At 40.8% G+C, this 23,585-nt stretch overlaps 2 protein-coding genes across 5 annotated transcripts; both read right to left on the bottom strand.

Annotated features, from left to right (window-relative positions):
- Positions 1–2,346: 2,346 nt before the first annotated feature.
- Positions 2,347–16,310, bottom strand: LOC137272356 (histidine N-acetyltransferase-like). 4 transcript variants are annotated; one of them, XM_067804725.1, is made up of 4 exons: positions 16,210–16,310; positions 5,862–6,028; positions 3,533–3,763; positions 2,347–3,356 (listed from the first exon to the last, which is right to left on the bottom strand). In XM_067804725.1, exons 2-4 carry the CDS (start codon positions 6,021–6,023, stop codon positions 2,841–2,843), a joined length of 909 nt encoding a protein of 302 aa, XP_067660826.1. In that variant the 5' UTR covers positions 6,024–6,028; positions 16,210–16,310; the 3' UTR covers positions 2,347–2,840. The 4 variants fall into 4 exon arrangements, with proteins under 4 accessions (XP_067660826.1, XP_067660829.1, XP_067660827.1 ...); XM_067804728.1 differs by having other exon boundaries at positions 2,347–3,353; positions 16,210–16,262; XM_067804726.1 differs by lacking the exon at positions 16,210–16,310 and adding an exon at positions 12,735–12,867.
- Positions 16,311–17,803: 1,493 nt separating this feature from the next.
- Positions 17,804–22,953, bottom strand: LOC137271647 (neuronal acetylcholine receptor subunit alpha-6-like). Its single transcript, XM_067804082.1, has 6 exons — positions 22,899–22,953; positions 21,603–21,751; positions 21,021–21,065; positions 20,631–20,740; positions 18,949–19,487; positions 17,804–18,243 (listed from the first exon to the last, which is right to left on the bottom strand). Exons 1-6 carry the CDS (start codon positions 22,951–22,953, stop codon positions 17,804–17,806), a joined length of 1,338 nt encoding a protein of 445 aa, XP_067660183.1.
- Between the last annotated feature and the right edge of the window lie 632 nt (positions 22,954–23,585).

Here is a 23,585-nt window from a genome sequence, read left to right as displayed (position 1 = left end):
TGCAAAATAGTTTCAGTGATAGCATCTGTACTTGGAATAGGATACAGGTGAGTTTGAATATTGTTTTGAAATTTAGTTGAATTTAGTTTGTGAGCAGGTTATTATTCACATTATATCTAAATCAGCGTCAATGACACAAAATGGAAGTGATAAAATGGAACCTTCAAAAGAAGGTCACGTATTGGACCAACATATTTGCAGCGTTGGGTGCCGTTATTTAATATGTGCAGTCAAACGACATAAAGCTTGTTCCCATGGCTATGTGGTGGTGTCATCAGAAGTTACCTGTCGTCAACAGGTTCGACGTCGGTACGCGTTTAAGCCCGATATAACCCGATTTACGGTAGATTTTCACGCTGCGGGTACTTGTCATGATTCGTACATTGACCCCATGGTTTTGTCTTTACTATGGATCGGAAGCCCTGTATCTTGGCCTTCGCGTCACGTGCGACACGTGCGACTATCGTCATGTTTTCCCACCCTTAAATAATCTTTTATTCCTCCATGGTGACGAGTATAGAGAGAAAACAGTATTTATGTACTTATGTCAGAATTTTCATACACATTTGAGCTAATATCACGTTTGAATATAATCAGTCAAAGACACGAGTGACAATGAGTCGCTGGAACACAGCTTTCTACATCATACTGATGTATTTTACTCACAGAGTTGTAAACTCCGCCAAGTCCTCTTTGATTAGGGGAAAGTCGGTTGTACATGACAGCAAGCACTCGGTCAGTTCAGTTGGGTATATGTTGTGAAGTTTTTCGCTGAATTCAATTGGTCCGACATTGAGGCCTAACCACAGTTGCCTCTGTGTATCCACATACAACTACGGCGTGAGTGGGGGTCATCATACATAAAATCACTGTCGCGCAAGCTTTGATAACAAAGTTAGCTTGCTTTCTGAGTGATGCGTCAAGCAATGACACCGTCCATGCAGGATGGACTTCAAGCCGGAGATGTATCCGGTGGAACTTGTGAAGGCCAGGGTCATCTGCCAGCCGACTGTTCCACTGTGCCACATGATACTCTCTGACTGACGTCCTCACTATTCCCCTCCACTTCGAACGCCCCAAGAAAGATCCTGATTCTAGGATTTTTTCAAAGTGACAATAGAGTAGGGCCGCAAAACAGAAAAGTAAAAAGGGCCGCAAGAAAGTCGAAAGGGCCGTAACCCCCTAGTGAAAAGGGACGCATCAAAAAGTCAAAAGGGCACCAGACTCCTAGTCAAAAGGGCCACATCTAAATAGTTGGGTTTGATTCTATTTTGTCATCAATTGATGCCGATGCAATATTTAAATTATTTGTAAAACATGGCATGGAACAAAGAAATAATTTGTTTAGTGGAATTTCAGAGTTAATTACCTTACTGTAAAAGGTCCCTCTGATTACCACCAATTGTTAAATGTTATATTGTTATCTATTCCACTGTATCTACCAATCGGTATATTCTCACAATGTGTATTTATGTAAACTTGTAACTTATGGAATGATGGTCTTTGATACAATAAAACATCTTTGACTTGACTTTGACTTTGACTTTGACTCCTAACAAATCGTAAATGCATTAACGAATATCATTTACCAGATCTACAAGATTCCATATGTTATATTTCTATATCTAATCAGATTCTTCGACATTAGCAATAAACAGTGGCTGATAAACATCTTGCATCTGTGATGAATGAAATAGGTTAAAGGTTGTGTACAGTGTTTGAAATCATTCTGAGAAGGAGGAGGTTTTTGTTGCAAACCCTTTCCAAATATGTACCAACGAAGAATTCTTGGAGAGAAAATAAACAAAGAAAAAACGGATATGGTCTTCCTTTAAAGGCCATTACAAGTATATCTGAATCTGGGCCTAAATTTTCGAAGCTTTCTTAGCGCTAAGACAGTCGTAAGTCTATGTTAATATATGGCACATACGACTATCGTAGCGATAAGAAAGCTTCGAAAATCTAGGCCGTGGTCCTCAACATGAGGCGACTAACGACCTCAAGTGGTCAGACAAAGCTAACGACATGTCTTTGTTTGGAGCTGAAATCCTTGTGGTCATCACGTGACAGCAGCTGTGTACTAGAAGGGGAATAATGTTGAAACTCTAATTCAGGTACGTCTGAGTGAGAATGAGAAATTTTCAGACCAACCGAGTTGCACCAAGTCTCACCCAGCGGCAGCCTGTATGTAGTGTTCACAGATAATGTTTCCATACTCTTAATGCCTTTTCAGTCGTACCTAGGTGAGCTATACTATTGAAATTGGTTGAATTCAGATGCATACCCAACAGATCGGCATGCTACACTATTTGGTAACATTGCATAAATAGAGTTAAAACAGAAATATTCATCATAATATTGTATATTATCAATAATGATTATTTTTAGGTTTTACACCACAAAAATATCCCGCAAAATAATGGCATTTGACCACTCAAAGACAACTATGGCAATGTACTATATTCTGCAGGGATATGATATTATTGCCATGTATCCAGCTGAAGTTCCCAACGGCGTTGACCTTTCCTCGCTCAAGAGATCGATCACTGGATTGCGTTGTCCTGGCTCGATTATTTATCGACAGGGTCTCATAACCTAAATACCCCTTCAACGCAAGTTCTTCAAGAACCGGTAAGATTGTTCTTTACGTTCGGCCTTATTATATGCACAATTACAAAAGGAGGAACATTTTCACTACAGTCATTCTGAAACACATCTTCTGTATTTCTTCAAGAATCAAGAATCAAAAATCAACACACCGCAAAGACTGTGCATCGTGCCTAAGAACGTTTGGCTTTGTCATATGCATAATTACAAAATGAGACACAGTTTCAGTGAAATCATTCTGAAACCCATCTTCTAAAGGTATGCTCCTCTGAATGAAATGGCTCCAGATAAACAGCCCCGACACGTTTCAGGATATCGTCAAGTACATCAACAGGGAATGTTTGAGGGGTAAAGATAGTAACAGTCGTCTTTCCTTTGTTAAGTTCCCGAATGAATGCCAAATGAGCCTTTATATGTTCCTCGAGTTCTTCCGACGACGATCCGTGTATGTCTAAGATATAACGAAAGCCTAACTTAACATTGAAGTAATGTCCAGCCGTCACCAGCTTATACTGGGATCTACAAGCTGGAGTGCCAAACAGGACGGTTCTTTTGTTAAAAATACTTGGGAAATTGCCCTCGATAAGTTTGTACGGCACTTGGTGTACATACAGGATTCCTTCCGGAAACAGGAAGTCACGTGTTTCCGGGTCAGACAGCAGGCGGCGAAGGTCTTTCTGGGTCAAAGGCTGAAGGTCAGATGATATCTCTTCAACAGAACCTTCTGGTATCTCGAACGTACGAACCTTCTGAAATACATTGGAGCAGAACTTTAACTTGTACCCATGACATTGTATTTGTGAATGGACACAGACCAATTGAGATACTACGCATATTAACGGGGTCTAACTGGACTGAAAAATTGTAAATATATGAGACAATTGATTTTTTGTATAGAATGGAAGAAATTAATCGTCTTAATTACCTGCATGGCTATGTGTTCAAAGCCACTGTCTGGTTGTCGCAGTTTCTGACTTATCTCATTGAACACAACCACCTTTTCTTGTTTCACTGATTTGATCTTCGACATTGTTAGGTATAAATGGCTCCTCAGGGCTCTGTAGTAACCTTGACCTTGGTAGGCCTCCTTGACCCTCCCAGCCCTCAGAACAAATGCTTCCCGGTTGTCAATCAAAGCTCCACACAGGAAACCAATCTGAGGAGTAGCAAAGGGATACTGGTTTCGGGAAAACTAACAGTCATTTTGATGGCACGAGTGACTGGTGTTTTTATAAGTCTAATGGTAATTACTCTATTTACACAGAGATACTTTCTCCAGCAGTTACACCATGCAGCTTCTACATTTATTTAATATTCATTCATTCATCTTATGCATGATACTACAGACCACCCACTAAAAGAAACTCAACATGGTTGATGCATGTCAGCGTAACGTGTGGTCATGATCTTAACCACTAGATTGCCCGGTTCAGAATAGATTATTTACAGTACGCAGTTGCACAGCAAGAATATAGTTGATGCAATGTGAAACATCTCACAGGTCGTACAGGCCTATACCCTCACTTACCCTTTTTACCACAGCACTCCACTGCGGGTCAGAAAAACGATAAACTGAGTCCTGGGTAACTATCCAAACCCCTACTATATAAAATGTAAAGGTGTATCACAGAAATACGGCAACATGATCGCAAAATGGACAATTACGCATACATCAATCAATATTTCGTATACCGAGAATAAAGAGTTAAGTGCCAGCCTATTACAAAACTAAGATATGAAGCTGTTGAAATGTTAGGCTGAACTAATTGGGAATACCAATCCATATTTAGAGAAGGTCCATCTGGTAACTGATTTAGGGATGTCATAGTAATTTGTATTTACAAATAAAGGAAATATTGTTTCAGATATGATGGCACTGTTTTTAAAAGCAAAATAACTATTCCTGTTGTGCTTACACAAGGCTATCAAATTTAGGTCTCACTTGTTAAACGTGACAGTCATGTGACCATATAACAGTCATTTCTAATTTTCACTTTTCAAAATAAGGTAATCTTTTTGAAGAAACCAAACTGCATGTTCCAGTAGCGCATGCATCCTGTTGAAAGTAAAAGGTAATTTTCATTATGGCTCTGTTTTTAAACTAAAAGTACTAAACCAAATTATGATAGCTCGGTTTTTTTCTGAAAGATGTGCCAACCTATATTTTTGCAAAATATACTGGGTGGCGCTTAACTTTTTATTCACGGTATCTTTTAAAGGTCTCACAAGTATCAAACGTCCATATTTCCGATATGTGTAGGATGCACATACACATGCTTTCCGTGGTCATGCATTTGTTTTTTGTTTTTATGCAATCGCAAAAGACCGAGCTGTTGAGCCGGAAGTTTACAAAACTAGGCCGTCATCAAATTGGTTGATAGAATGAGGGAAATTCCCCTCTCCCACCCCTCTCCCACCGCCAACAAACACGCACACACCCCGACTCCCTTCCCACATATCTGAAAGATCAATCATCTGACAGTTACGTATACTTAGAATCCCGCTCGATGTTTTTTAGACTACGTCCAGGGAAATCATGCAAAATGCAAATGCCAAAAATCTGTAAATATCAAATAAAATGCACCACTTTGGGATCTGCCTCACATATCTGCCACGTTTGGCAGAAAAATATCAAGAAGTTTTCGAGTTGTGCTCCGGAAACAAAACACACCCTCCCTCTTTTTCTTTTTGACAGTAAATCTGAGTAGTTTCCATCTAAACCGGGAAAACAATACCACATAAAAATCCATTTTCTGACCCGCAGTGGGTCTGTGCTTTTTACTTCCTTGTATAACTATTATACACATGTATTATGGGTAGGGCCTATTGTTCCAAGCATCAGCTCTTCACGCAAAGGTCTATGTTCCAGCCGCAGATGTGCAATGTGTGAAGACAGTTTCTTGAATCACCCATTGTGATGTTGCTGTAATATCGGTAAAACTGTAGAAAGTCATGCTCACGCAAGTCACTCTTTGCTATACCGTGAGTATGATTTTACGTCGCTGTTAGCAATATTCCAGCCACATCACACTTGGGACAGCCCTTCCTGGTATTTCCAGCGCATAGCTCAAAAGGTTTATGAATCGCTCGTGTCCAATGACACCAGCAGCCAAACCAAACTCAGGGACGCTTAGGACAGATATTCATTTCTTGGTTTGTCCCAAATTGTATTCCAAATTACGAGACAACATTAAGTGTCGGTATTTCATCCTGAAGAGAGTATTAATTTCCAGATAAACAGGTTGTTTACTTGCCACTTCTCCATCTACAATGCATATAAAATTCAAGTAGTTGTCGTCCTCCAAAAACTCAGCATATTTACAAGGGAGATAATCCACTCCGTTGTACACTTCACCAATCCCTAAAACACTTTCATAGTCCTCAAGAGTTGCCCGTCGAATAGTGCAGTTGCTCATAGTGCCTGCAATGAACAATTATGTTATGAAATTACAGGAATGCTGAAATGGAATTCTGCACAATAAAAGCATGGAGGAAAATGACGTCAGCATTCTTTATTATATCAACATGAGAGATCTACATTCATACTTGTTCCAACATAGACTTAACCAAAAAGTTATATTAAACTTATGTTCAGGTAACAACTGATGTCCTGATTTCGGATTGATAATTTTAAACATTGTTATCCCATCAGTCGTGAAACACTCAAGTGGTACATCTAATAACCCGATGTGCAACGCTCAAGTGGTACATCTAGTGACCTGACGTGAAACACTCAACTGGTCAATCTAATGACTTGATGTACAACATTCAAGTGGTACCTCTAGTTACCTGACATGGAACACCCTAGGGGCGTACAAAGTGACCTGTAGTAGTATTTTATGTAGGGGTACGGATACCAGTTACCCTAATGGATATTAATTTGTTTTTAATTCTGCTTCCTAACGGAGGCACGACTAAATGGGTAACTTTTTTAAAATTTTCATTCTGAGTACAGTCCATTTGAGTCTGAAACGGACCGATGAATTGCAAATTATGTACAAAACTGCCACATAAATAGTGCACATGTTCATCATTTACTAATACCCACAAATCACATATTTTCTTACACCTGTAGCAGTCTTTTTCTCCACCAGTGATGTCTTAGCTGTCTTCTCATCCTTTGCTTCAAAGATCAGTGAATGCATTTTGGATTTGAGACCCATTAATTCATGGATGGGTAGACATTGGTCTCCTCCTTCATTTTACCTAAACCTTCTTGTTTTTGATGCTGTATGAAGGATGGTCCTTGTGATAGCCTGTAGTATGAAACAGATCCTGATCGTCCCACCTATCTACATAGACATCCTCTATCTGGATACTATAACACAGGGAGTCTGTGTCAGTGAACAGCAGCCGAGCTCTTGCACCATACCTATGCCTGACATAGGTGTAGTGGAAGTCATACATCAAGTCTTTTTAAATGACTAGAATGCTGAATACTACATAGATGGGGCGATTGAGGTATAGTTTTTGTTTCTTTAGATGGACACATCCAGATTTTCATTGCAGATTCGGAAGGCATGGAAACTGGACTTGGCTGTTAGTTTTTGAGCTTTGTTCGGACCTTGAACAAGCTTGACTCTCCTTGTCAGGTTTTCCATGGTTTTGCCAACACTGAGTTATTCGTGAGTTTGTAGAAGTCTTTTTCAAACCCAATTCTAGCCTTGCTTTCTCATGGTGGTGTTGAATTCAATGTAAGTCTTGAAGTCTTAAGTCTTCTGGTCAAATCTAATGACTCAATGAACTTTGGTAAGTTTCATTCCCAGGGAGAGATATTACTTTAGATTCTGATAGTGGAGGACATACTTTTGTTTAGATCGGAAATTAGGAATGAGCTTCTGAACAGGTTTGGTATCATTTGCCTTCTGTTTGTCTGTTGGTTTTCTTTGTTGTTGTTTTTTACTCAAATTTCATCCTTCACATCCTTGAAATTTTATCCAGTTTGCTTTTCAATGTCTGTGCATAGGGTGAAAGCATGTCGTTTGGAACTCCCAGGGATTCTCATGCATTGTGATGATCGTGTAGCTCTCCAGGATTGTCCAAATACACTTCCAATATGTATTCATTCTCCGCATCATCAAGCACTTGAGTGATATCAGGTACCTCATCCACCCCTGTAACCCAGATTATGGAAGAGGCTGACTCATAGCCCACCCATACAAATTATTAGCATCCAGGTACATAATATGATTGTTCGGCTTTTCGGAATTGTAATCAGGGGCTTTGGGATGATTGGCTTTTGCACATGAGTGACTGAAACATGGAAATACCGCCCCTTAAGCTTTTTTTAACAAAGAGATGTTGATTAATATCGTCAGTAACTCAAGCTCGACTCGTTTCATTTTGAGAGCAGCCAGCCAGGCAAGACCTGGAGAGGTGTAGAAATGGGTGGGGTCTAAACAGAGGTTTCTGAAATTTTCAAAGACTTTAGCCAATGCCAGCACATCAATCAGTACATACAAGTCATGGTATTAGCCTAAATTCTTTATTACAAAGGTGTGCCATACTACTTGGGTATGAGCATAATCTTTGCTAGAGATGTGTTCCCCAGACAGAGTACTGTGAAAGGCTTCCTGAGAAAGAGATATCAGCATCAGCATCAAAATACTTGTAGGGGTACACCTGCTTCCTCAACGTCAACGGAAACATGTTCTGACCAAATTGTTCAGTCATATGTGTGAATTTCAAAGGTCCTTCCTCTGCCAGATGATCAACCAGCTTTTTCCAGGGAGGAATTCATAAACTGAAATGAGTCTATGAAATCCATACAGCCCAATGAAAAGGAGATGCATTTCTCCATGTTGTTAGGAATACAGTTGATCTCCTTGTTCTGGATCTTCTCAGTTGCCTATATGATCAGATGACTGTCACATCCCCTCAAGTTATGGGCAACTTCAGGAATCCGTCTTGTGAATGTGTGCTGATTACAAACACCATGTGCTGCTCCCCGAAATGTCCCAGTAACGTGACAGTGGTCTCTCACAAGTTTTTCAGAGCCTAGAGGTTTTTGAAAGATGTGACAGTGGATGGCGTTTTTTAACTTTTGCCAACCAGATCCTGTCATGTGAAGAGGCTCACCATCTTGGAACGTCTGCACTATATCATCCTGTTCCTGGATCGTATACTCTACCAATTTGTCAGCTACATCTAGACCTCTGTAACTTACAGATGGCTTGCAGTTGTTAGGTGTAAGACCCACTACTTTGTAAGCAAAACCACATGGTCGATGTTAGGCGACTTTCTCTGTGAACGATAAGCTTGGATGTGAAGCTAGTGATGAGGACTTGCAAGCTCTCAAAGTCATGACGTAGGGAGCCTTCAATTGTTTCTTTACATGTTTGAGCTCATAGGACAGTCATCTGTCTTCTTTCTTGACCAGTTCAATACGTAGAGGTCCATGAGTTTGACAATAAGGTCTGTGGTCATTCAAAAGCCTTTCTTTTGTAAACCCATGGATACGGTAAGGGCAGTAAAAATGACAAGTTTTACATTTTGTAGTTCACCAAGTAGTCGACTCATGTCTCTTATATAGCAGTAATGTGTTTCCTTCCGGTCAGAAATCAGTAGCAAGTTTACATGTTTCTCAAATTGACGCTTTGTTATTAGGAGAGAATACACTTGTCCTTTCTCATAGCCAAACATGTTGATAGAAATTCGGTTCTGTGGCTCAAACTTATGGACGTTTCACTGGATAGGGTATGCCTTTAAAATCAAACTCCTGCTCATATTTCTTATATTTAATGACGCGTTCTGCATTCTTGGGGACTGCTAGCACCGACCATTTAAACCTTTTTTCTCTGTTCTTGACACTGACGATGGCATGTTTCAAACTCATTTTCATGGGAAGAGGACTATAGCTGCATTGTCTCAAAGGTCGATATTTAGCTGTGTGAACAGTTAGATTTAAGACTGACTCTATCCACAGTCCTGGTGCTACCCTCTTTCTGATATTCAATGGAGGAACTATACATCTTGCTAATAGACTCCTTCGTCCCTGTTTGTAGATCTTTACTTTTGGTTGAGATGCCATTTCATTGCCCTTTTGACCTTGAGAGCCTTCTTCAATATAGACTTCACCTCTTCTTAGTACTTTCTGAGGAAAATCATAGGCTCGTTTTAGCACGCCCTCTCCCAGGATGGTAGGAACCTCCATCGTACCCCTCAATGCCTTTTGGTAGCAATGATGATCTCACCGTTGACCTTTTCTCTCAAAACCGTATAAAGCACCTCAACAACAAGGAAAGCAGGTTTGTGCAGTGTATCCCTTCTCAGGAGTATGTTCCCAGATCGTCCTTATCGACGACTAACGGCGAGAAGAATGAAGAAAATGAGCGGTTTCTGATTTCATATTCAGCGCCTATGGTTGAGGGGTCATTTAAGACAGTTGTTTAATAGTCCTATACAAGCGCCAGGTTGTGTTACACTCAATGCATAAGCCCACTGGCGTTGAAAAAAATACTGAATGCTCCCAAGCAATAGACTTCTCTAACCAGTGACACGACATTGCAAAAACAGTAGAAGTTGTCAAAGCCGGCATCTGTCTAATCCTGCAATTTGTCAACACGGGCAAAAAATCCAAGTCCCTTCTGTGGCTTGTACATTTATCTCCACCTCTGCAATCCGGCATGTTGGCTAAAGCGGATTATTTCTTCAGTCCTAATGAGTGGATTATACAGCATCCACTGTAGTGACTTATATTGAGGAGAGAGGTATTACAGGTGGGTGTGTTATATATAAGCCCTCGATACTGTGATCTCGCCTCTCCTGTTCATTCAAGCCTAAGCTTGTGTACACAACATGTATTTAGTGACGTGCACTTCCTAGATAGGGCAGTACTATGCAATGTGTAATTATACCTTTCCATTGCTAATGTTTCACTGCTTCAAGCGGTTCACTCAAGGGGCATTCTATGCAGTGTTAAAATAAACCCATTATGAAACAGTGTACTTTCTGCCAGTGTACTTTCTGGGTATGCTTGGTATAGTTTACTCAGCAGTCGGGACATGGCCTGCTAGAGTATTCCCCACATACTTGCAGGGTTCTACCTCACAAGTTCTCAGACGTGACCCGACAGGTTCACGTATCAGAGGTATACACCGCCCGTCTCGCTCGCTGAGTGACCTGACTCAACACTCACTGTACACTGACCGCCACATTCTATACATAGCTTTGGAATTGTTCCCATACGGGTCGGGATTTCCCCACGGACTGTATTGGCTATATTTAGCACCACATCACCCCCAGCTCTCTCGTTGGTTAACAGTGTCATACCTGGCGCAGCTATTTTTAACACTTTACGTCATCCCGACTCGGGAGGGATGATGCTGACAGGGATGGCAGATTCCTCATAGCATTGACATAGCTGGATATCCAGAATCCCCCAAACCACGGCTACTTCTATGATAACTGAGGTACATAGCGTTCACTACATGAACGCTATGTCGCACCTCCATAGGCCGCAAGTGTGGAAATCCTTTGTCGCACTTTCGCGCACTCGTTACGACTATTGCGCACGAAGAACTTATGTGAATGGCTTCTTTGTACTTATACCTACATGTGCGCCCTAGTTTCGTTATCAAAATATTAACAAATAAATATTTACAAGCCATTAAACATCTCAGTCGATCGATCGCATATGAGCGGCGCCATTTTGAATCACGTGACGCGAAGGGATTCCCTCAATAAAAAAGTAACACACGTGTTCTACACCTCGCTGTTTGTTTACAACAAATTTTCATACATTTTTAAAAAAATAAAAGGATTGTGTGGAGACTTTCGTTTCCAATTTACACTGACTGACCCTGCTCTTTTTCACTTAGTCCAATCGTTTCCATAACAACCAAGAAAAATAAAAATGCAAAAAATCTACGAATAGCAAAAGGCGCCACTTTAGACTCTGATCCATATTTATTCCAATTTATGCTGAAAAGTAACAACCGGTTTTAGAGCTATGTACATGTACAATTTCATATACTTATCTTTGTTAAAATTCTCAACATAAGTCAATAAAATTTGCACCTAGAAAAGCATACTTTTCTGAACTAATACTTCGTTGATAATTTGGAAATCCTGCTCTTTTTGCTGTCAAAGGAAGAGGTACTGTCATATTGCAAATGGAGTTTCTTCAACTGAGACTTCATTGAGGTATGTAAGTCACTTAAAAAATAAAACCCTTTTCCATCAATGATATATGAACAAGAGTTTAAATATGATATTTGCCTTTGTGCTGTAATTTGAATGATCCTTCCCCATTCATAAAATTCCTTCATAGATGTATCCCCATATTTTAGTATTTCTTTATAACTGAAACATAACAAACACTGTTTTGCTACTGGTTTGCTAATATGGAAAAGAAGACATGTGCAGCAAGGTTTGAAGCTATGTGCTTGAAACCTAACACAACATGGAAATATTAAAAGTGATATTCAAGGCAGTAGAAATGTGAACTGAGGAATGTTAACGTTGTTTTTTGGGGTTTTTTTTAAGTTTTTAAAGCATAAATGGAATTTAGAGATAATTATTTCGATAACTCATTAATTATTTAGTTCCTACATTCAATATGTCTTATTAGTAAACTATGTTTTGTAGTCAAACTTTTAGGAGTAGTACAGAAACACCAATGCACTGTCAAGGTGGCAGCAATGATCCTATATAATGAATATTGTAGGAAGCAGAGCAATTCCTTTCAAAGCAGTTGTTGAAAGTGCTGGGTGGTCAGTCAGTCTTGATTGGGAAAGAAAGTCTCCACACAATCCTTTTAATTATCTGGAACAGGTGTGTTACTATTTTAGGGAGGGAATTCCTTCGCGTCACGTGATTTAAAATGGCGCCGCTCATGCGATCGATCGACTGAGATGTTTGATGGCTTGCAAATATTTATTTTTTAATAATTTGATAACGAAACTAGGGCACACATGTAGGTATAAGTACAAAGAAGCCATTCACATAAATTTTTCGTGCGCAATAGTCGTAACGAGTGCGCGAAAGTGCGACAAAGGATTTCAACCATTGCGGTCTATGAAGGTGCGGCATAGCGTTCATGTAGCTACTTCTATGACTACAAGTTGAAACTCGGAAGTTAGGCAAAGCTCTGAAGTAGGCCGTGCAACCAGAAAGCCTTCACTTACCACAAGAACTGTCACGATTGCAGGTTTAGACAAACCTTGTACCCAAGATAATTTACCCCCGGAAATGTATGTGAATTCTACAGTGCCCCGCACAGGCAGTGCCCTCACGTTACGTCATGGAGGCCCGCCCGTCTGATTGGATGAAATTTTGTGTACGGGAGACAATTATGCATTGTTGTCAAAAAGGGTGGTTTAAGGTAATTACATGGGGAAATGACTAGTTTTAATGACGGGGTTTCATTCATAAGGATGCCAGCATTATGTATTTGTACCCTCTAGAGTAAATTTAGAAATTTATAAAATTAAAATTAGAAATTCATAGTATGCTGGTAACAGACCGTAGTGTGGCTCAGTTCTGGCAGCACGCTGACTAATATAGTTAATTTGTTTTGTCTCATTTATCCTACATATCTTTCATAAACTAGGTGTGCCCCTATAGTGTTCCATGTCAGATCACAAGATGTGCACACTCAACCAGTTGTACCAGTTGTACCAGTTGAGTATTGCATGTCAGGTCACTAGTCGTACCAGTTGAGTGTTGCATTTCAGATCACTAGTTGTACCAGTTGAGTGTTGCATGTCAGGTCACTAGTTGCACCAGTTGAGTGTTGCATGTCAGGTCACTAGTTGTACCAGTTGAGTGTTGCATGTCAGGTCACTAGTTGCACCAGTTGAGTGTTGCGTGTCAGGTCACTAGTTGTACCAGTTGAATGTTGCATGTCAGGTCAACTCACACTAGTTGTACCAGTTGAGTGTTGCATGTCAGGTCAACTCACACTAGTTGTACCAGTTGAGTGTTGCATGTCAGATCACTAGTTGTACCAGTTGAGTGTTGCATGTCAGGTCACTAGTTGTACCAGTTGAGTGTTGCATGTCAGGTCACTAGTTGTACCAGTTGAGTGTTGCATGTCAGGTCACTAGTTGCACCAGTTGAGTGTTGCATGTCAGGTCACTAGTTGTACCAGTTGCGTGTTGCATGTCAGGTCACTAGTTGTACCAGTTCAGTGTTCCACGCTAGTTCACAAGAAGTACCGATTGAATGATGAATGTCAGGCCACAAGTTTTATCACTTGAGCGTTGCACGTCAGATCGCCTGATGCACCACTTCATACAGCATAAAAAACAAGAGGGTCTTAGGCAAATGAAGGATGAGACCAATGGTCCACCCATCCACGAATTTATGGGACTCAAATCCAAATGTATTCACTGATCTTTGAAGCAAAGGATGAGAAGACAGCTAAGACATCACTGGTGGAGAAAAAGACTGCTACAGGTGTAAGAAAATATGTGATTTGTGGGTATTAGTAAATGATGAACATGTGTACTATTTATGTGGCAGTTTTGTACAAAATTCATCGGTCTGTTTCTGACTCAGAATGAAAATTTAGTAAAAGTAAGAGAGGTCACAAGATGTACCACTTCAATATTGTACGTCACTTCACAAGATGTACCGATTGTTCCATGTCAGGCCACCAGATGTACCTCTTGAGTGAGGTCACTAGATGTACCAGTTGAGTATTGTACGTCAGTTCATGATGTACAGAGTGTTCCGTGTCAGGTCACTAGATGTACCACTTGAGGGTTGCATGTCAGGTCACTAGATGTACCACTTGTGTGTTGCACGTCAGCTCACTCGATGAAACAATGGATTGTTGCATGTCAGGTCACTAGATGTACCACTTGAGGGTTGCATGTCAGGGCACTAGATGTACCACTTAAATGTTCCACTCCAGGTCATTAGATGTGTTGTTTCAGTGTTAGTAGGGTAAATTAAAGTTCAGAGTCTCACTGAGGTCACATGATAGATATGCTTACCATGTCTTGTTTTGATTTAATTAACAATCACACAGTGAATACCTTCATTGCACCTAATTATACCATTGTGTTTCATCATTGATGACCTATCATGCAAATCATTCCTGTCAGTGATACGAAAGTTCATTAATCGCATCCAACTGTGCACAGCGACAGTGGACGGCAGAGCGTGACTGGTGTAGACGCCATGTTCGTTGGCAACGTGCTTTTTGGAGGTGGGGGTATCAGGTTTGGGGTGCGTTTTCCTTTCATAAAGGACACCTCTCTATGTCATTAATGGTAACCTGACCAAAGTTGTGACCTACAGGAGATAACTAGACCTCTTGTTTTGCCATGTTTACAACGTACAGGCGTCAGATACAAATTCCAAGATGACAATGCCGGACGACTCTGTGTCCAGGTCCTGACGGACTTCCTTGGACATGTTCAGCAAAATGAATGTTCGGGACGTCGCCTTCGTAACAATCACCCCCTCCAACCAGCCGTATAGTAGCGGTCCAGGATCTCATTGCCGAATGGCAGGCAATATCCCAACGCTTCTTTCAACAGCTGGTTGATCAGCGTGAGACAGAGGAATGCTGCTTGCCTTAACGCTGGAGGTAGTTACATTCGTTATCAGTCCAATGTTTGCGCTGAAATGTTCACCTCTGACAGTAGGTCAAGTTGACCTCATTGATCAGCAATAACTGGCACTCCTGTTGTTTTTGTCTCCCGTTATTGTTTTCATGAAATGTTGGTTCGAGTTGATATATGATCGATACCATGTACTGTTACTTATGCTTGTAGTTATGACCATTAAAAGTTTTGACCTTTAACTTGTTTTGAGTAGTATATAAACGGAGCCCTTTGGCGGAGCCCTTTGACGGAGCCCACCGAGTTGCAAGTCGATCGCGTCGGATCAACGTCAGGTATCTGTACCAGCTCGGTGACCTCGAGAGAAGGGATCGACATCGTGCCACAGACCTTGTACGGTCTGTGAAAACCGTACCACATCTGTCGGGTGGATATCAAAGACGATGAACCACATATCTATTACTTGAAAGTAATTCCAGTTTAAGACATTGCTCTTCCTACCCACGGCACGGTATTAACCCCTTATTAAATATTCGAACCGATTCGATTGACGTGGTATTTACTCAGTCCTAGGATAGTTTAGGTCTGTCGGGTACCCATGGTTACAATTTCTCATGGATACGTTGTCGATCATAGCTTTAAGCCAAGAGAACGCACAGCCTCGTACTCAACCTACTCCTTAGTTGAAAGACCTCTTCCATAAAGTCATCGCTATCCTTTACGGGTACAGTTTAAAAGAATATAAGGCATTATCCCGGCATTCGTACCCCCGTGAGGGAGTGGAATTAACAACAAGTTTAGCCATTAGGGTAACCGATATTCTTACCCCCACAATAATCACTACTACCTATACCACTTTTAGCTACCAGCTCCACTTTACGCCTTCATATAACTCAAACATTAAGCTGTCATATAATGAAAGATTGCTCAGAGAAACGCTCGTCATTTCACTTACACGGGTTACCGATAACTGCTAAAGTGGCCTGGCCTTGAACTGAAACCTGTCTGTATTATTGATCCATGGCCCATATGTACTCACTGTGAATCCATATGCCAAACACAGAACGGTTAGAATATTTAACTTTACCTTCAAAATGGTGCTGCTGTGTGTACGATCCTCTAACGGTGACATCCACTTGTGCGGTGACCTGATATACAGTCACATATCGATGTTTGTTAAACCTAGATACAGTTGACCCAGGAAGTAGGTTAGCTGATACTGCAATCTCAGTTTACCCAGGGACGATTTCGAGCAGGTCTCTCGGTGGGTTTCAACCTTGTTGCTGATGAACATTGTCTGCTAAATTTCATCTATATCACTGCCTGTAGTAAAATAATTGCGTTTATGGTGTCTTTTACTTGTGAGTAATCTCACCAATTCCCAAGTCATAACCATTTCACAGACAGTTCATACCTAATAGCAGACAGTTCATATCTGATAGCAGGTAGCTGAAACCTTATGTCAGACAGTTCATAGCTGAGAGCAGACAGTTCATAGCTGCTAGAAGGCGGATGAAACCTTGTAGCAGACAGTTCATAGCTGCTAGAAGGCGGATGAAACCATGTGGCAGACAGTTCATAGCTGGTAGCAGACAGTTCATACCTGATGGCAGACAGTTCCACAATCTGTGTCGGATTCGGTGCTTTCTGACAAGTGCCAAACGTACGGCAGAATGAATTACCTTTTGTAATGTAACAAAGAGGTATGACGAAGGCGTTATAAAGATACAGGACAGATAAGAATAGACTCCAGTATTTGGTGTGGCATAAACATTAAAACTGTTGAGCGCACTTTCCATGTTGTGATTGTTTTGGTGTTACTTTCGTCCATACGTTTATGGCTTTTACGCCTACACGTCCATGTGGAAAACAACAATGAATTAAATGCAAATGTCAACAATGTAATCTTCTTAGACTGTTTATTTAATCGTTACTGCAAAAACAATAGAATATAGTCAGTAATAATAGTAAACGCAAAAATGCAACACTCCCCAACTTCCTGTATCAGCTAGTCAGGAAGCAATTATTTGTCAGTGGGAAGTATTTTTTTCTGTTGAACGCAAAAAATAATGTTTGGTTAGCCAATCAATAGATAAGCAGTGCAACTGTTAACTGAGCACTGTATATTTAAAACATGTAATATCCAACTTAAACATATATTCCCCATACAGTTTCAGCTATGGAAACTGAACTTAATTTAAGGTACTGAATGGGCTGTGTTAAATATTCGTTCAGCGTGGATTCCAGTAATTATTGTGAAATAGCGTCCACCTTCATTAAGTAAACTCAACAACAACGAAATTAGCGCTTGGCATATTGTTATCCATTCCAGAACGATGGGGCAGGTTTACCAAAATGTTAGCAGAAAAACTTTTTTATGTGGCATACCCAAAATGCTGGGCGTCAATGTATTTGAATGTTCAAGGAATGCAGGGTAATATCCTCCGTGAACGCGGCCATTGTATAACACTACATACGTAACTGCCGTACTGTGAGTTCTGTTAATCGAGTGAGTATGGTTTTATGCCGCTTTTAGTAATAATCCACCAATATCACGGTTGGTGTCACCAGAAATGGGCTTCACACATTGCACCCATGTGGGGAATCCAACCCGTGTCTTCAGTCTGACTAGCGGACCATTTAACCACTAGACTGCCTCACCACCCTTTATACTGGCAGAATTACCGGGAAACATAATAAGTCCCATACATAATTCCCAGAAATACAACAGTAACAGTAATAAAAACAAAGGTAAATACGCGAAGAAACACCGCATCAAGGCATTTGGCAAAATCTTGCCATGTGACCACATCGAAGACATGATTACCTCCCTTGTCACTCCATGCCGTCGACATGTCATTGGAACAGGTTTGGATTCTGGGTGTGTTTAAGGAGTCCCTTGACCTTGACATATCGTTATAGTCTGATACCGTCACTTGAGCTCGGAGCGTTCTTGGTCGGTGCTTGTGTTTAACACTGGCAAATCTCGCCATGATACTGTAGAGGAGTAGAGTGCCATGAGACAGGGGCTTCGTGTCACCCCGGTAATACAGCCACAGCACCAGCGTTGTGAGAAACGTGATCAATGTACCCAGGTTCATCACTAAAGTTAGATAGATCTCTGAAACAAACAGTATGTGTTGAGAGTTACATCAAGTCGGTTGCTCTGTTAATGGAAATGAACGGTATATGAGGAATGCATTATAAAGCATTATGAAGGTATATTTTTCCGAAGTAATCATTCATTTTTAAGGGCATTGAGCTAGCCCGTAACGTTAAGAACGCTTTTTGGATTGGGGTACATCCAAACGGAGAATAGTATCAATCTTGTATCATGGTTTGTTAAACGTTAATGCTTAGGAATAGGTAGCAGACCTGCCAAGTCTCACGCCTTTGGCTTGAAACTCACGTTTTTTAAGCTTTTGTCACACTCTCACGGCAGACATTGGTAATCTCACGCTTTTTAAAAACAAATTAAGGATATTGTATTTTCCAACATTCATGTTGTTATTTTTTTTCCTCAGCATGGTAATTTTACAGCACTTTTAGCGTGTTAACAACACTACTTTTCTTCAACTTCAAGAGGGGGGAAGGGGGGGGTGGGTTCGTGAGGCGACTAACGGGATCGGGTGGTTAGGCCCCTGACTTGGTTGACACATGTCATCGGTTGCCATTTGCGCAGAGAGATGGTCATGGTGTTGATCACTGGATTGTGTGGTCCAGACTTGATTATTTACAGACCGACGCCATATTGGTGGAATATTGATAAGTGCGGCGCAAAACTAAACTCACTAACCACGACGCTGCAAACATAAGATATACATACGTAGAGCTGAGGTTCTTGTAGATATAGCTGGAAGACTGTCGGAGATCAGTGTAAGCAGTACAGTGAAGGACAACAGAACAGTCAAAGAGTAGCCGATCTTTTCCCCAGATTCAACAGGCACAGCAAACACTCCTGTCATTAGGAACGAACTCAGAATAAGAGGCAGCATGAGCGTCAGTCCATAGTATTGCCATCGACGTCGGAATGTGAGAGAGTACTGGATGTCCCGGTATTGTTTGTTGAAGCCGCCGTCGAAGTCGTTCAGTGAAGCAGAGGTGTCAGTCAGCTCCCATTCGCCATGGGGAGAGTACAGGTCTAAGGCTATGGGTCTGTCTGGGTCAGTCTGAAGGTCCAGCTCATCAGTTGCATAGGTCCAACCAGTAATGTTGATGATGCAAGCTTGGATGTCAAATGGATAGTTCGAAATGTCTATGGTGCACGATGTTGCCAATCTGGTTGGAGGAACCCACAACATTTTCCCATCACTGAAGACTCGGAGGGGAACTCCCTCTTGCCCTATTGGCCCAACTTTGTTCATTCTGAGAATATAAATAACACATCAGTTAACATCTTACTTGCCTTCATGTTGTTTAAACGTGTTGCCACAAAAAACATATCGCTACCTTTCTAAGGATTTATTACACAGACTGTACAAATGAACATGAGTAAATACGTAAATGTTTGTAAAGGTACCATAAACAAAAGCTAACACTCTTCAAATGCGTTTTTTTTCTAATTTCACTGTCAAGTATGTTTATAAGAACTAGATATGATAACAGTGTACCTGCATCCAAAAACAATAGAAATACCTGCAACTAACTGACTTCATGCAAAATGACAAAGGAGACAAAGATACGTTCACGCATAAATATATCACATTATATATGGCCACCTTTGCATGTACATATTCTGCTACAAATGCGGAAAAGTGTTAATTTCTGAAGTTCTCTGGTTACGTGAATATTTCACATACCACTAGCGGCGCTCCCATTGGTTCCATAGAGTGAACTGACAGCTATGAGAACACGCACTAACCCCTCATCCACCTCATCAACCCAAACCCTTCCCCTTTATTCTTTTTCTAAAGCAGCATACTAAACGCTGGTTCATTGGAAACGTTTACTATGCAGACTATGCGTAGACTATTACGTCACCATGATCTTTGGCCGATTTGCATACACTTGTTCCAACTCAGTTCATTCTCATTGGAATCACCTTATCCAGAATGTCCAGTGGCTTGATAACAATCGGTTAGCATGCAGCACAACGATACATATAATTCTGTGCCCCTGAAGAACTAGCCCTGTTTGTTTTCATAACTGACGTAAATATAGCCTGTCAATAGCAATAGTGCAGGAAGTTTATGTTTTATAAAGACGTTCCTGTATTGAGGAAGGAGCTCAAGCCATTTCAAAAGTGAAACATTACTATAAATCACTTTATATTCCTTTTTAGCTTGTGACTTATATACAAGTTAAATATATCAGTTGTGATATGAGTATGAAGCGTATCATCTTGACAGAGTTTTAAGTAGTCGGAAAAAAGGTCATAGATCTAATACATGACATTGTATGACCCTTATACCACTAGAAGGATTATACCCTGTCGGGTGATCGTAGGAACGACTGACTATTCACACAGCATTTGCTGGAAGTGTTATTTGTATCTGAAATATTACTTACTCATTAGACACGACAAGGGGTGGCGTCCACACCTCTGTCTTTTTCAAAGCCAGAAAGTCTGTTCCGTTGTAGTCACTGGGGTTCCAGGTTAACCTTTCATCCCTCCAGATCTGGCCAAGAACACGTAAATGGTCATCATATTCAAACCCACAAGGAAACCTTCATCCATGTGAATAGTATTTCTGTATCCAAAATTTTGTGTGAGATAATAGCTCACGCGTATCTAACAACGTGTTCACTGCTCATGCGAGTTTCCATCAATTTGTGGTGTAAAATCTTCCATGAAACAAATAAATGTTGTACATCCTTGCTTTTTCTATACCCTTATAACATGTAATTTATTGCCATTGTATTATATTCTGAGATCATAAGCAACATAAAATACCTCACCGTATACCATAAGCAATTGACAGACATAGACTGAGTTGCAGTGTCCTGGAAAGAAAGATGGGTCTGGTGAAGAAGAAGTCAGCTTTGCTCTAACCAAACAAACTTTATGATCAAGAAACTTGAGTCCAAATGTGTTTTCACAGGTTGAATTTATACACCTTTCAGAACAATTCAAATGATATATCGTTTATTGACTTGGTGACTTGAGAGACAAAACCCTGAAAGTTGTCTCGTCTCCATCACATTTTCTCTGTTGACTCAATGTTACTGTTTGCTTTCTGAAAAGTTTCCATTCATTACACCCTGTACATGCATCAGTGTTGCACTAAATATATGTCAGAATTTGGCTACAACATATAAATTATAATATGAAAACTCCACTGGAGCCTATACATGTTGTTGTGTCTACCCCATAAAACATAATACGGTTCGATAACATGAGATCACAAGAAAATTATGCAAAACTCTTGCCACAGTTATGAGTTATGATACTAAACATGATCATACAAGTCATTCGTGTTCTTGCTTAAGCAACGACGAGTGCATTGACAGTATGCGATGTTGTAGGACATTTGTACGTACAATGCTGTTTAGGGAGACCAGCACCATCTGTAAAGAGACGTGTGTGTTCAGGGCGGGTCTCACTTCAGCATCGTAATCCTTCAGGAGAACCCTCCTCAGATTTGTGGAGGTCCTGCTGAACTGTACGGAACAATTGCAGCACCACCAAACTGGAAGTAATAAAAACAATGGAAGTCTTGTCAGCCAGATATATGGAGGTCCCGGTGAACTGTACGGAACACTGGCAGTGTCATCAAACTAGAAGTAATAAAAACAATGGAAGTCTTGTCAGCCAGATCTATGTAAGTCCCGGTGAACTGTACGGAACACTGGTAGTGCCACCCTACTGGAAGTGAGTGGGTGAGTTTAGTTTTACGACGCTTTTAGCTATATTCCAGCAATATCACGGCGGGGGACACCAGAAAATGGGCTTCACACATTGTACCAATGTGGGGAATCGAACCCGGGTCTTCGGTGTGACGAGCGAACGCTTTAACCACTAGGCTACCCCACCGCCCCCATACTGGAAGTAATAAAATCAATAAAGGTTTTGTCAGCCAGATCTGTGGAGGTGCCGGGGAACTGTACGGAGTATTGGCAGTCCATCATACAGGAGGCAATAAATACAATGGACGTTTTGCCTTCAGTTCATAAAACGACTGAATGAAAATAAGCTGGTTTAGATAGGCAGCACCTTCATTTCTTTGAGTGAATCAAATAAGGACACATTTCATGGATGAACATCTTCTATATTCGGATGGTACGACGTTTCAATACAGATTCCTGTATCATTCATAATTGTCTTGACAGCGATACAAGAATCTTTATCGAAACGTCGCATCATCCGAATGAGGAAGTTGTTCATCCATAAGGTTTGTCCTTGTCCAACACCTTCGTTGTTACACTATGAACGTTAACACGTCAGTCCAGAATTGGCGTTATCTCAGTGATCATTATCGGTATGATCATCTGAAACATTACTAATATCACAAGGTAACATGTCCCGAACTAACACATGGCCAACCAGATGACTCTCCGAAGCATTGTACGAATGATCTCATTCGAAATATAACGGTAGTTGTGGTGACTGACACTCTCCCTCTCTCTCTCTCTCTCTCTCTCTCTCTCACACACACACACACACACACACACACACACACACACACACACACATCTCATCAATACATACGATTACATAATGACCTGTACCGTCGGTGCCAGTAAACTATTTCCACCAACATTTAAAGACATAGTATATCCTTTCTAGCATATGTCCTTGGATCCTTCTTTTATATCACACAATCACAATATGCTTACCTTGCATTATTTGCAGCATCTGCATCAGCATCATAATGTGTGTCCTTCCGGTCATCCCTGGACCCGTTCTGAAGACGTTACAGAAGTTTGTACATGTCTTAAGTGAATGTATGGTCGTCGCTGGCTCTGTCCACCCAGTTCAGACTGGCCAACAGTTAATAATAGGGCTTTTTGTTCGGGACAGTTTGTCCAAATGCGTTAGAGGTTCGGCGATGCGTGCATGAAATAAACACAGTCCAGTGACTAAATCGGTTAATTTCAAGAATGTCTTTATCCTTTCTTTGTGTTTATCAGAGTCTGGCAACATACCTACGGGATATAAGAAAGTATGGCGAGAGGCATTGTAAACATTATGTTCACCCGTTCTTTAATAGCGGCATTAAACGATTCTGAATAATGCCCACTGTTTTCATAAACAGACGGTGGCTCAAGCATTCGTGTAGATTATGTCCCTTAGACTGCTATCGGTGTACTTGTACAAAAGTGATTCACCAAATTGGTGAACATACATAACACACTTACAAATACCTCGAACAAACCGATTACACGCCACGTCCACTGATTGTCTATGTGCTTTTCCTCGAATAGAAAACAAAATTAATACGGTTTTTTTCTTGCTTTTACCCCCCAAATATTGAATAATTGGCACACAAGCGGTAATGATCAAAAGCTTAAGTGCCCCTTGTC

Source organism: Haliotis asinina, chromosome 2 (assembly GCF_037392515.1).
Source record: "Haliotis asinina isolate JCU_RB_2024 chromosome 2, JCU_Hal_asi_v2, whole genome shotgun sequence".
NCBI lineage: Eukaryota > Metazoa > Mollusca > Gastropoda > Lepetellida > Haliotidae > Haliotis > Haliotis asinina.
The sequence above is the reverse complement of the archived record's forward strand: the minus strand, read 5'-3'. Positions and strand labels throughout refer to the sequence as shown.